General features: G+C 35.6%; 1 protein-coding gene across 1 annotated transcript in view; it reads right to left on the bottom strand.

Annotated features, from left to right (window-relative positions):
* The window catches only part of EML4 (EMAP like 4), a gene marked incomplete at both ends in the record, with an annotated part of 91,392 nt that overhangs the window by 23,945 nt on the left and 52,144 nt on the right, over positions 1-15,303 (bottom strand). Inside the window, 7 exons of the mRNA XM_079549900.1 lie at positions 1,226-1,361; positions 1,591-1,725; positions 3,676-3,771; positions 5,885-5,995; positions 7,267-7,336; positions 8,839-8,988; positions 13,996-14,119. Of these exons, the coding sequence (XP_079406026.1) occupies positions 1,226-1,361; positions 1,591-1,725; positions 3,676-3,771; positions 5,885-5,995; positions 7,267-7,336; positions 8,839-8,988; positions 13,996-14,119 (822 nt within the window). The remainder of the gene's footprint in view (positions 1-1,225; positions 1,362-1,590; positions 1,726-3,675; positions 3,772-5,884; positions 5,996-7,266; positions 7,337-8,838; positions 8,989-13,995; positions 14,120-15,303) is intronic.

The following is a 15,303-nucleotide window of genomic DNA, read 5'->3' as shown; positions in this document are numbered from 1 at the left end:
GCAACTATCAATATAATAGTCTACTCAGAGTAAAACACTAGAAAGAACAAGAGGAATGGAAAAATTAAATGAAAAACAGCATTAAAGGAAATCTCTTGCATTCTAATTGGGTGTTTATTTGAAAAGAACTGCTGTAGGAAAGTATATCTTAACAAGGGAAGATTTTGGGGCTTTGAAGATTTGCACATATGCAAGTAGTAAACACAGAAACCCTGAAACATCACCCACATAAATGCCAACATAATTCATCTGACTCTGGCTACAGCTGAAGTCTGTTCAAGTCAGCATGCTCTTATGCTGTGAAAAAGCGTTTGAGATCAAGTCTGGTTACCAATTTGATGTGATGAACTAACTAAAATATCTCATACTCGATTAAACTGATGTAAATAAATGTTGTATTTGATAACTTTTCGGATTATATATGGAAAATGTTATTTTGCACAAAATGAACCTCAAAATTAAACATCAGATAACTTGTTAAATTACTTTTTCATTGCATTTTTTTTGAAAGACAAGAAAAGGTCTACCTACAGAAGCAGACTTACCTTTAAATATTTGCTTTTTACATGAATGTTTTCCTGGCATACCAATTTAAATCAGAGTGTTTGAAATAGCTGCCAAGTAAAATGAATTATCCTTGAATTTATAAGTTACCTTAGGGCTCAACTGTTCCAGGTCTGCATATGTTGGATAACAAATACTTTTTCTTTCGTTTCTAAAAACCTTTTGTCTTAAAGAGTAACTTTAACCCATGTTTCAAATAAAATGGGTTTAAAACTATCCTTTACAGCCAAGACTTGAGTGCTGTCTTAATCAGACACTCCTATTTGCATAACTGCTGGATTACATTTTCCCTTCATACACAAGTCCTCTTAACAGTATCCCCTGGACTAAGTATGATATAACATAAGTCTTAGGAAACAAATGCAGCCTGCAGAATCCTCAAACCGAATCCATGGCCTCATTCAGACCACAGGATGAAAGGAAATATGATTAACTGCACAGTTGTAAAATGGAAAACATTTAGATAAAGTTTAGTTTTCTTTCACTTTGGGCAAAGAGAAACTCCAGATTGTTATTAAGTCATCAAATTCATGAGACGTGGAGTTCAGCATGACTTGTTACTAATAGCCAGGTTTTTCTTCCTATTTTGTTTCTAATGCAATTCTTTATATTTGTCTTCTACAGACTGTCTAATCTGTGATTAACTGTGAACGTATCCTACCTTTAGGTCCTTTTCCTGGAGTAGATTCTACAGTAGTTTTGCCCCATATAAGTATTATCCCACCTGAGTCTCCAGTGAGCACATCACCATTTCCCAAAAAAGCCAAACACTGAACAAATTTGGGCTTTTCATATTTCTGAAACAAAATAAGCAAGAGAAAGGGATAATTGCTTGTACTCTACATACTTAGAATAATGTATCCACACCCATACAATCCTGAATATACATAAATAGAATTTAACCTTTTTGTTGTTTGTTTACCACTCTGCTCAATCTATATGAGGTGACAACAAAACAAATTTGAAGAAAGCATGAGCAGACGATTCTATTGATTTTAAACTGACCTGATATCAAGACATTCTTACCCCAAATATCCCTTGCTTCCTTGATAACGAATTGCCACTCCAAGTCCAAAAAAATATATGAGATTTGCCACACGTTATTATGGTATTTGCATCAGTTGGATGGAATTCTACAGCGAGCACAACTTCATTTGTAGTCTGAAATAAACCAAATAATATTTATTCAGATGTTCTATTCTACTTTTACTAGAAACTCATGTAAAATCCCAGGTTTCAGAACAAAGATAGGAGGAGCTACACAGGTTGTTCTATATATGAAAGAATCTGTAAATTCCCTCTTAAACTGGTTGGCTGAATGACTGCACAAATCCTTTTCGTATCATCTATTCATACTTGTTTTTTAGCTTGTTGTTTTTTAAAATCAAATCTCAGTAAAAAAGTCTGTGCTTTATATTCACTTTCCAAATCACAAGAACTTTGCTTTTTAGCATAGCTAAGAATTTTGCCATGGGAACTGAGTGAAATACAAAAACACGTTTTTGTATTGAACACTGTTTAGTTTCTGCACAGACTTTTCTGAGTAACAAAACTATGATAGAAATAACTCAGGTAACCGTAGCATACCAGGATTATATACATTATTCTCTTTCTGAAATTCTATAAAAATTCCTTTGCATTCTTTCTCTCTCCATAAAAGAGAGTCAAAAAGAAGCCTGCTCAATTCAAAGCTCTGAAACATGCTGTACATCCTTTGTAGTTTTACTGGTCGCATATACTTCTACTGAATAATTAACACCTCAGCGAATATTATATCCCTACCAATGAATTTTACAAACAAACTGACTGGTCATTTTTCTGACTTATAAAGTAAACTCTACAAACCTTAACTTGAGGTAATTTTCTGGAGGTAATTGTTCTGCATAACACTTATATAAATTCATTTATGCCCTTTTACTTCTATGGTATTTAAGCACGTGCCTTAAAAGAGTATACTTAAGTGTTGCTGAATCAGCACCCAGGCAAGAACTGTAGCTTGGCCTCATCCCACTCCAATATTTTTGGCTCACTTGAGGAGAACAATCTTCTTAAATTTAATTTGTTGTTTATGAATGCATTTAGCTCAAGGGAGGAAACTCTCTGCTCACACTGAACCCAGCTGTTGGTGAGGTGCTCAAGACATTCTAAGATAAAGTCCTAAACATGAATAACTGAAGCTGTCACGGCTGATTTGTTTGCTAGCCAGTTCTGAAGCACTAAGGACTGAAGGGTAAAGGTAAAAGTAGTCAGAACGCAATATCAATAAAACGGGAAAGGAAATCTACAGAATGTGCCGAATAGCTTGATATTAAATATCTGCAAGGAATTAAAATAAAAACAAAGGCTGACGTTTAATTACATTAACTCTTATAGAACAGTGCATAGTTACTATCGGTACACATGATTTAGGGAAAATGGGCCCCCAAGTCCTGATTTTTGAATTTGCAGGTTTGTAATCACATAGAAATGTTTGCTTATAGAGTATTTCACACACTGATTCATGACTAAAATAAATTTAAAAAAAAAACAAACCAAAACTCAGTTCCACATCTATATTTATCTGTTTGCTTGTTGCAAGCAAGATGTCTTAAAACAGGGAGTTCAGCAAGTTGTTATTGGATTGGGTGTTGCCAGTGGAATCAGCTTTACACCAAAACTTCTCATCAACCAGAAATTCAGCAGCTCACAAGGGAATCAGGAAAGCAGAACAAATGGCAATCTACAGAAGTGTATCTACCCAACAAATCTATGTCTGCAACCTAATTCAGAGAAAAATGAAAATAAAACATACATATATTTTAATATAAAGAATTATACACTGAATCATCACTTCAGGTCCTTCAAAGTTCCCAGGAACTATTATTACTTTTTAATTAAGAAAAGACTAGAGGAGTGCTTTATTTAGATTAGCCCTTGGATAAGAGTAAAATTTAATTATGTGTTCCAATATTCAAAACTCTTCCCATGTACAAGTTAAGAACACATTTCTTTTGTGCCCTTATAAAACCCAGCAGTATTCTAATTAAGATCAAATTTGTGTCTCACAAAATTATTGTATTTTTGAGAATAAAAGCATTTGTACTTTAGAATAGGCATCTGTGTTATATTTACCTTTATTTCTGCTACTTTTGATTTTTTCTGCCAATCCCATACAGTGAGCATATGTTCATTAGAGTCATCAATTACACACAAATGAGTACCAGAATCCTAAAAGAAAACAGCAAAGAATTATCAAACCATATTCAGAAACAAGGCACAGCAGTTACATTTAAAAAACACAGGAGTAGAAATATAAATAAAGCAAGTCCTTTGTAAGGAATTATATGATAGTATATCTGGTATCTCCTTTTTGCTTACAGGTAAGAAATATTTTTCCATAATCTCACAACAAATCATCATGTTTCAAAATATATTCTAGGAAAGCTTTAGAGTATCTTGCCAAATCTTTCCCTCCCCGTTCTTCTTTTTTTAAATTTTCTAAATAAATATATATAATTATCATTCTAGTAGCATAAATGTTTCTCCCTTTTTCTACTATGCAAACACATTGTTTTTCCTCAAGTCTCAGAAAAACACACAGTTCCAATGTGGTTTTCTTTCTTAACGGTGACCATCACACACACAACTTTGCAGTATGCACCTCATCTTTTTCCTCACAGAGCATTAAGTACTGACCAGCTTCGTTATGTAGTTGGTAAAACTGAATGAAGCAAAGTAACACTTTCAAAACAAAATGGTGATTACAGAAGCAGAAAAATGTCACATCTACAGTGTTAAATAACTGAAGCGGCTCATACTTGCACTAGCCAGCTGCTTCAAGCACATGTGTAGAAAGATTTGGAGGATGCCTTGTTTATTTTAAAGTTGATTAGTGCAGTTCAGACCACGTTCTCTAACAAATTATAAAACAAAGGTGGCTGAAATTTTTATTCCCCAATACTAATGCTATCATGAGCAGTACTACGCAAACACATTCCAATTAAGTGGAAAAAACCCTTGAGAGAGCATTGGCAACACAGACTGCTTTTGTGTGGGTTAGTGGGATTATGTGATAAAAACGGTGCTCTAGGTACTTCACATTCACTTTTTCAGTTTAATAAAAGCTAACATTCCAAATTCCTTAGATTATTGGGTTTTTATTTTTTATTTTTCTTCTTCTTTTAATTGAATGGTGGCACATGCATTTATTTGCCTTAAAGTTAAAAGGTTCCTGGTTTGTTACAGTGATAGGAATTAGAAATTACAGTTTTCTTCTTACATAATTTTATGTTATACCTTACTTATAAAATAGGCTGGGTTTTTTTTTATATTTCATAACAGACAAAGACATAACTAACTGAGCAATGTTTTGATGTTTGGTGAAATAGCAGCAAGAGAGCATAAGCATTTATTTTTCAACAGGTGTCTGAAGATGCTCAAAACTCAACCGGTCCTCCACAGTCCTACACAGCCTGCCTTGGATGAGGCAATCACGAGAGGTCTCTTACCACCTACTCTGTTCTGTAATTCTGTGTAAGCAAAATACAGCTGGGTTTGGGTTTTTTTGTGTTGGTGATTTTTTTTTTTTTTTTTTTGTCTTTTTTTTTTTTGTGTGTGTGTTTGTTTGTTTTGTTTTTAAACAACAATTCTCTGCTGCTGCAAGAATAGCAGTGTGGATTTTCAGGAGGTTGATACCTCCTAGTGATTTGGTAAAAACGCGAAGGCAGCTTAAGGATTAAAATACATGTATTGTACACAAAAAAAAAACCTCAGCAGCAAATTGGAAATGAGAATTTTATCAGTGACAAACAACACAACACATTTTCATTTCTTACTATTCTGATAAATTTTGTGGGCACAGTAACAACACTTATAAGATTTGTATTATTCTATGTAAAATTACGAAGCACAAATTGATTTTTTTTTTTTTTTTTTTAATTTCCTGTTCATGGATAAAATCCTATTACAGCAGTGCAAGCAGCCAAGCTACCCTTTCCATCAGAGCCCACTAAAACATGTCCATGAAGCTCAGTAACATGCTTGTTTTTAACATCCAAACAAATAAAAGCTCCGTCTTGTCCCACCCCAACCACCAAGCCCAGTGCAGGTTTCAATTTCCAGCCAAGGTATTTCTGTGCCTCCTATTTATTCACAGAGCTTGTTTGTTGCCACAACTCTACAACTGCAATTTCTGTTTTTCACCTCGCTCGTCAGCTGTTTTTATAGAGTACACTGAGACTTTACTAACACGCTTTTAATACCAAAGCAGGTCAGCAAGGCAATCACATTCAGAAGGGTCAGACAAATCAGTTATATACCCCAATAGCAGCATCTGTCTTACCGCTTTTGAAAAATCCAAGCACCCAACTCCACGCTCGAAAGTCCCCAGGCCGATAACCTGCAGTGTCACCAGGCTCACTGAGTCCCACACTCTAACATGGGGCTGCAAGGGCTGTGCAAAAGCAATGGGACAAACAGTGTCATCGACAGCAAAAGCATCCAATGAAGCCATCAGGTTATGACATGCTATCCAAGCAGCAAACTGGGGTGAAATGCAGATGAGTTGTGTCATTGCTGCTGTTGGACTGTGTCTTGAACCTCAAGAGGCAAGAATTGAGACAGCTTCTGCCCACTGCGTGGGAGCTACAGATATCATGTGGGCATTTGGTACTTGTGAACATAAATCTGCAGTTTAAACCATTGAACAAATAATGGAAGAGCCATCTTGAATTTCAAACCCCAGACTTAAACACCTTGCACAACTGAAAACATATTTTTTATAACATATTTTTTAAAATATAAAAGTATGCAGAAAATAATATTAAAAAACACAACCCTAGTTGTACTGAGTCACCTAATTATAACCAATCACTCAAGGAAAACCTCCAAAGGTATATTTCATCTAACTACTACCCCAAAACAGGTTAGCTTCATAAATGCAAAACAATTACAAATTAAGTAGGAATTGGCTTAGGGACAGCATTCACCATAAAAAAAAACAAACCAAAACAGAAAAAACCACATAGTTAAGCAAAAGTTCAGTGGAAATTACAACAAATTACAACAATATCTATACAATGCCCACAGAGATTTCTAAAAAAAAAAAAAAAAAGAAAAAAGATGTTGAACATTTGAGTAAGGGATGTACTTAATGTGTTTCTATGTTTCAAGGCATCTGTGTTATTTTCTTTATAACCTTTGTGAAGATAATCTCATTATTCAACTTAGCTCACCACGGACAAGAACTTTTAACTATGCTTGTCCTTCACTGAGCAAGCTTTCTAGCAAAGCTTGACGCACTTTCAACAGATTCCCAAAGTTGGTTTCCCTTCCCATGAAGCCTTATGAGCACATGGACCCACCGAACCGGGGTTTATTTTCCTCTGGGAGAAGAGTCACTGAAAGAGATGTAACAAGTGATGTAGCCTTACAAATCAATTACAAGGCTCACAGTTGCTTGCAGGATTAAATATGAATTTTCCATGTCACAGATTGAAGACTATGAGCCTCTACTCTTTTTGATGTATGGCTGAGTGCCTATGTGGTAATACCTATCACTAGAAATATATACTGTTAACCTTGGAAATAGCAAAATATCTCACTAAATGCAGTGCATAAGAAAAACTGCAAACAGAAGGTGATCATGAAATTAAAAAGAAAAACAAAACAATTTTCCCTGATTTTCAAAACAAGACACTACTGCTCAACAGCTCTATTACTTACCCTTCCATCTTTATCCACTCCAGCTAACTGTCCTGTTGCAATTCTAATTTTGTCTGGATGAACTGCAAGACTAAGACAGACAGAAATATGACTTGCTTTTGCTGTCATCAGCCTTCAGAACTGAGAGGTTTTTTTCTTTTTTTCTCTTTTTTTTTTTAATTTTTACTTTTCAACAGAAGCCCATGAAGTCATTTGTGATCCTAGATCCCACTTTTAATGAGACAGCTTGAAAATTTTCTTTGTCAGACTATTTTGTCACATATAATACTGCAAAATCCTGTGTTAATCAGGCTTTTGTAATGGCTGCTGGCATACAACCAGGAGTGCCACAAGAGCCACCTCCACATGTGCTCAGAGAAATAAATCTCAGGTTTGCACTATACTGGGAGTCTACTGTAACAAAATACACATTGTCTCATGTTGAACTTCCTAGATATAGTTACTTGCCATTTTTATAAGCACTACAGCATACTTCATATGCCCAAAGCTTTGGATAGCACAGGTTTGTGCTATCCAAAAAACAGCTAGGAGGATGGTCAAGGGTACGTGCACCCAGGAGTTAAGGACTACTGTCTCTAACGAAAATCTCCAATGTGGTACACTCTCAGCGTAAGTCAAAATCTGCTTTTGCTTTGAAGGTAATGTAAAAAAAAACAACAAAAACAAACAGATACAATAATTTCCAAGTCCACATCCTCTTACTCCTGCTTATTTTTTTACTAGCCTTGTCATTTGCTTCCTCTGTAAAATTACGAAGGTGAGGAAACTAAGACAACAGGCAAGATGGAACAGTAGGTAGGGGAATTAATAAGTCAGGACGATAGACACCAAAATGTTTAAAATTCAGTCTAAGTTTCTGAAAGAATGTAAATAACACAAGTCTGGTGGCATTCTTCCCACAGGAAGCAATTACAGTTATGAAAGCAGGCTAGAAGAAAAGAGGTTTAGACAGCAACTCCTTTCTTCCACTCAGGTATAGTAAGGATATACCATTCAAATCAAAGCTCTCTACTACTTTTCAGACTAATGTTGTGAAGTGACCAACTAACTACATTTGCATCAACAACGACATTGGCTTCAATTTTCCTGCTTTTATGTTTTGTTTGCAAGTGTCTTTCTCTTACCTCAGATGGTCTAAATACTTGGATGGGGCACTATTCAAAAATGAGAAAATTATCATCTGTCTTCCATTTGATTTTCTAATTCTCCCTAAGTCTACAAATTGCCATATTGCCTTTAGCTGCTTGATCTAAAAATTTGGTTGATGTCAGTTTATAATTCTTGGAGTATGTATTTAGAACAACTTATTCAGATACTCCATCTCTAATCTGGCACTTCTAGAGTGTCTGCATATCTGGTTTTAAATTTAAGCCAGAAACACTAAGCTAGTGTGGAGTACTCTAGCTCTGTTCATTTGTATGGTGTTCACTACAGTGAAATCTACTGAGACAAATGAAACAAAAGAATAACTACAATTGCGATGATATTAATGAGATCACAGATACAGTAAAAGAATTAAAATAACGCCTTACTGAATTATGACACACATACACACAAATGTTTTATACTAACCATTTAACGCAGTCTGTATGACCCAGGTAGTGTCGTTGAGTTCTCTCTTCATAATTAAATAGTACCACAACTGATGCTATGAAATATACAATTTCTCCGGTAGGAAGGAGGTAAACATTGGCTCTACAATCTCTTCCACGGTACCCATATCTATATGCATATTTTTTAAGTCAAGGTTTTATAATCATTGTATATCACATTAAAATAAGAAACAACAACCGTAGAAAGGATGTTTCCTGGGGATCTCTCATGTCACAAAGTGCCATTTTTGTTTTCCTCTGAAACTACAGCACAATTTTAGTAACAGTTTAAAAATATATTAAAATAAAAAAATAATATTAAAATAAAAAAATATATTAAAAAGAATCAAGACTTCAGAAAAGCGATCACTGTTAAAAAGTGATAATCATTGCTGTGAAAATGTAAGGCACTGGGGTAAAACAAATGTAACTGTGTCACCTTACAGAAATTCTCAATGTGAATTTTCATGAAGTAGCAGCAGGATGTCACCATCCAGGCTTAACACCTTTAACAGCAGTAGAGTTGGGCACCTCCATGCTGGGGACCAGTGTGTTGGCTCTGTTTGGCTTTTCAAAACAAGCATGTGAAAATTCCTTCAGAAAAATGCAAACTTTGGCACAGCAGCTGCCAAGTTCAGGAAATAGTGTTTTAGAATGCTTTAGAGTATTTTTAAAGCAAATAAATCTTAAAAGGAACTGATAGTGAAAAAAAAATAGTCTACCCAAAACAACCCAATATACATAAAACGGATGATTTTTCTAAAAAGCCTGAATTACTTCCCTGCCCCTACAACATTCAGTTTTTAAGCTCTACAATCCAGACTTGGTTAGCCACGATCAAATTTTACTACAACTTGTTATTACTTTGAAACTGGTGCAACTTTCTCCATTTAGACTATTAATGTGGTGGTCTACTTGTTTTTCAAGTCCCACAGTCATTAAGCACTATTAAAATCATCACTCAGACTGCAGTAGTAGCTCTGAGATCTTAATTGTAAAAAACAAACAAACAAAAAACCATCAAACTTTCCTGTTATGTCCTGCACAACACACAAGACAGAGGTTCCCAATTCAGCACCAATACATCTGCAACAAGAAAGAAAAAACATGCAACTTTAGCTGAAGGATACCAAGCTCTTGGATAATCAGAAAGAAAGGACAAAGTCAAAGACCAACATGGAGAAATTTGAATGGCTCAAGCTAGCCGTCTCTTATTAAAAGCAGGCATAGTAGGCCAAATTTTGGAGCATCTAAACTAGTATCTCCCCACTTGACAGCCTGGCCTCTGTTATTCTCGGACAAGGGCTACCTTTCTACCAAAAATACCACCACACCCCTCTTGATGTCACCCTCCACTCCCAAAAAAACCCCTGCATGCTACCAGTAAATGAAGTTATTTCCTCTTATGTAGTCTCATTAAACTACAGTAATACTATGCCACTAGAACACTAGCAAAATTAAACAAAATCATTAAATACTGTAACTAAACCATGGTTTGAAGAGGGATAATGCGTTCAGTCTTCAATTAAGTGCCTTAAGATCAAGGAAACGGAAACAGATTCCCATATTGTAGAATAATACAGTGACTTTGAAGATGAAATTATTCACTGTTTTCTTTAACAAATGATATCAGGAGAAATACTGATGTAACAGAATGGTGAGATGAGAAGAAAGGATGCTTCTAATTCTTCTTTATCACCATTTAACTTCTCACCAATTTTTCCACCTTTAAATATCAGTGGAACAAAAAGAAACTCTAGAATGGCCCTTTACAAAAGCAAAACAAAACAAAGTGAACTTTCAGAAATGATGGGCTATAAGCCAATGAAAATATTATTTCTATACAGAAACACAGAGAACACTAGTCTAAATGCCATCTCAAAGAAGAAAGGCAGATTGTGTTCATCTCCTGAATATAGCAAGGACTGCAATGGCAAGGATTTATTGAGACTGACATCTTTGAACATTCATCCTTTTGTAGCAGTTTAACATGCAAAGCTATGGCTAAATATTTTGGCATCCACTACTGAGCTTCAGTATTCACCAATGCTGCAAAAATAAAAAAATTGTTTTCTCAGCCCATTCCTTTCCTTCAATCCCTGTACAAATTACAGTACCAAACAGTGGCAGCATTTTTAAGGGCATGCAAAGCCATAACCTGTTTTGCGAGACAAATTTTTACTTTCCTCAAAACAAGAAGTGTTGCTGCTCCACAGAACGTTTTCCCGTCACCAAACTCTCAGAACAAAGTAGCAGAGATGCATTAATATAATAATTGCCCTTTCTCTACAGAAAAACAAACAAACAAACAAACAAAAATAACAAAAAAAGCCACAAATTTGATGCTTAACTTATACTAAATTTCAATGTTTATCTTTCAGTGAGGCTGATGTTCCAACCAGGGAAATTCAGAGGTAACCATCTTAATATTGTGAAGGCTTCTCACCAATCACAAGAACTGTTTTGCCATAAAAAATGACGTACTACACAGATTTTATTGTTTTTTTGTTTGTTTGTTTTGAAGTGGATAAGAACAGTCATGGCCCCATGAAGTGATCTCATTGAACAATAGAATTTAATAGCATTGTTACTGCTGACTTGAATTATTCTTACAAAGAAAAGCACCAGTGCTAAAAATAAGCTTACAAAAAAGAGTCAGAAATTCCCTCCAGGAACTGAGTAACTTTACACTGGGAGAAGGAAGTTGAAAAGTCACTGTCACTCATTAGTAACACTAATGGTGATCTCAGCAGCTACTATAGCAGCCCATTCTCCTATTATTAGGAATTCCAGAGGTTCCTTAAACAATTCTGAATTGAAGCAAGACTGTATCATAAAGCAGGGATGTCCAAACTAAATTAAAATGAAATCACTCAAGAAGCAGACACACTCAAGAGCTCAGATTTCCCCATGAACTACTTTATCCTGCCAAGTCACTTAGTTCTTTTCCAAGTGACAGGGCAGGGCAAAGAACAGCAGGGTGTTTTCTACTGAACCTATAGTTCTGGCAATCATTTGTTGAAAATATTCCTACTCCCCAAAACAACAACAAGCAAACACCAAAAGCCCTACCCTACCTCAAAACTTTTTCCCTCTCTTCTTGCCTGGAAGATGTTTATTCCCACAGTTCATCATTTAGCCTGTAAATGGCATGCTGCAGAAAGGTAATATCAAAGGCAAGCCTGATTGTAAACAACCATCCAGAAGGTAATTGCTAGAGAAATAAAAGGTGTTCAAAACAAAGCATACAGATTGAACTACCGAACACTTGATTGCAAATCAAATGTTTCAGTTGCAAAAAATTGGCATCACTAAAATACCCGGTGAATCACTGTCCCATGTATTGTTCATAAAGTTCACAGGCTTCAGTCTGCAATTATATTTGGATTTTATGGCTGGCTTGCAGACTTATCAGCCTTTGCATGACTACAAGATTTGCAGCTATAACTTTGTGCCTCAAGAACCGAATGCCAATTTTGTTCAACGTCATACAAATCAATATTATTGCTTCAAAAACTTCCCAGCTTTCTCCTCATTGTTTTCTTCAGCATCATATCTAAAAGATATTCTACAAACAGAAACATACCAGTCTCATTTAGGACTATATTTTCTTAAACAGATTATAAAAACATGTGGGCATTTTGTTTACACAAGATATATTTCACTTTAATTAGCCCTCAGCACAGAACTGGTTTAACCTGAAATTGAGGTCCTTGGACACTGAATAAGCATTTCCACACTGGGATTTGCACATACTTAGCTGATGGTATGATTTCATGATCAGCTTTCACCAGTCCAAACTTCTTGCTGCTGCTGAAAAAGTACGTCGGACCTTCCTCCAGTGTGCTGGTTGTGCTCCTTGTGTGTTTATGGAACAAATCAAATTAATGAGTTGATCCAGCTGAAAGTTAACTCCACAAAAAAGATTGCATTTCAGCCAGATCAGCAACTGACTCAATTCATTCCATGGTCATATTAGTGCCAGCATCAGCACTGAGGAGCGGTGACACTAGGAAAGGCAGGGCACCACAGCTTCGTAAAGACTGAGTAAGAGCTCAGTTTTCTTTATGATCAGACTAGTAAACCCAAATTCCTCCTTTATTTTCTAAGCTTTTACAATCTTTCTGCAAAGTTGAATGGACTCTAGCTCCACAATTTCTCTTCATAACTGAGTATCCAGTATCATTAGCTTCCCCCAATAAAAGCAGGAAAATAATAGGGAAATCATCTTTCCTAAAATGACTAAGAAAGGATAGTTAAAAAAGATACATGTCTTAGTTGCTATGGGATATGCTGAGAGAGCTTCTCTCTGTACGCATCTCCTGATATATGACAGTGCGTCATCAATATTTCTAAAAAACTTATTGCTTTCAGCAAGATCAGAAGGATCAAGCTTCAGATTATTACATCAACTGAAGTGCTGTCTAGACATGTTCTTTTACAGAAGGACTAAAAAGCTTAATTATACAATCAAAACTTGTTAGAAGATTCTGTAGAGATGGGAAGGCATGAAAGAAGGCCCAAATGTGTGCAGAAGCATTTGCTATGAGCTCCAGATTTACTAAGCCTGAAGAATTGTTGTCAGCCACATAGCTACTCATCTCCTCAGAAAAAAATTATTTACATAAAGTACACCGCTCTCCCCAATAAATGAATCCCTTCAATTCAGAGTTGAAACAAAATTAGTGCAAAAAACTTTGGGCAGATGGTTACTGCAATCGTTTCCCATAGATAGAAGCTATGAGAAATCTTGGATCTTATTCAAGAGCTTCTGTTGATCTAAAATCTCCAGTTACGTACACAAAATAAAAAATAACTGTGTTCCTGATTACAGTCTATCTTATAGAGAATATAGGGGAGGAATTTTGAAACTCTCCAAAGGCAATATTCTTCCTAAAAATAAACTGCACTTGGTTTCAACAGTAAAAAAAAGTAAAGGTTTTCTGTTTCTGCAACTTAAAAATGTATTATAAACTACTGACAAACTGCTTTAACTGTTTTGCTATTGCTTTTTTGTTTGCTTGTTTTTAAATATCTTCCTCCCTTGAAGACAAGGCTACATAATGAAGAAGAAAGACAAGGCAAGACAAGAAAATCAAACAAGCTACCAAGAAATAGCTACTGATATCAAGGATACACCCACTCCAGTTTTAACTTTTCAGGAGGCAGCTCAGTCCTAATATCATCATAGTTTTCTACATCAGAAGGAATGAACATTGTGATTGGTCGACCCCGCATGAACATCTTGATATATTCTCCCTCTGTGGAAACAAACAAACAAAATCATATTAATCACATGGCAAGTTTACACATGAAAGGAGCACAAATGAAAGTAGTAGTAAGCAGAGGGATGCAAAAACGATTCTGATACAACTATTTTTGAGAAGTGAGCTTGGTAAAGGCTTGGAACAACAAACACACACAACACAGGCACAGTAAGTGCTAGTTGAATTTACATAACTTTCTGAACGGACAGCATGTAACATTTTAGACATGCAAATTAAAGAGCTAAGATAAATTTTATATCTAAATCAAGATGCAAAATTTAATAAATAAATAATCATGGAATCACTGAAGGATATGATCCTTCGGGCTGAAGTAGACCTCAGAAGGTCTTTAAGTCTGTCTTCTGGCTCAAAGCTGGATCTCCCAGAGCAGAGAAGGCACAGCCCTGCTGGGCACCTGGCTGCCTTCTCACACTCCCAGGGCCTTTTCTGCAGAGCTGCTCTTTCAGCCTCTTCATCCCCAGCCTGCATCCCTGCTGTAGTTATTCCTTTACATGAGCAGGACTTGGCATTTGTTCTTGCAGTTCCATGAGCTGCTTGCAGGCCTACCACCCCTCCAGACTACCTAGTAGTAAATGAGATTAGATCCAACGAGGGTTTTCCTTCTACTATTAATAAAATAGCAATTTTCTAACTTTAAAAAAAAATTAAAAAATTCCTACAAATAAAACTTTCAAAGACTTATTAAGGTCTTTACACTCTACATGTGCAGCAAAAACAGCAGTGTAACAATTAAATCAGGCCTCAAACTCACAAGAATAACTGCCAATACCTCCAACTCCGCTGACACAGGAATTGCATTTCAAAATATACTGATTAAGGGGGACTCAAGTATTTCACAACTTTTGCATCAATTGAATGCTTTTTAAAAATCACACTTCCTTCGATCGCTTCTTTGGTGATTAGTATCCACTGTTAATGTTAATTTCACAAACCTAAAGTAATATAATACTTTGTTAAGAAGTTTTTTTGTTTTTTGTTTTTGTTTTTTTGTTTTTTTTAAGTAAAATTTGAAAACCATAGCAGAGAGAACTCAAGAGTTCCCCAAGTGTAGATGGCTGATTAAGACTGAATTAGAATAGCTATGGATTTGTAATATAATCCGAAGAACCCTCCAATCACATTTGATGTGACTAATATCAAGTTATAAAAGTAAAAAT

Source organism: Tetrao urogallus (assembly GCF_951394365.1).
Source record: "Tetrao urogallus genome assembly, chromosome: 2".
In the NCBI taxonomy this organism is placed as follows: Eukaryota; Metazoa; Chordata; class Aves; order Galliformes; family Phasianidae; genus Tetrao; species Tetrao urogallus.
Note: the sequence above shows the minus strand (reverse complement) of the source record. Positions and strands in the feature narration are given on the sequence as shown.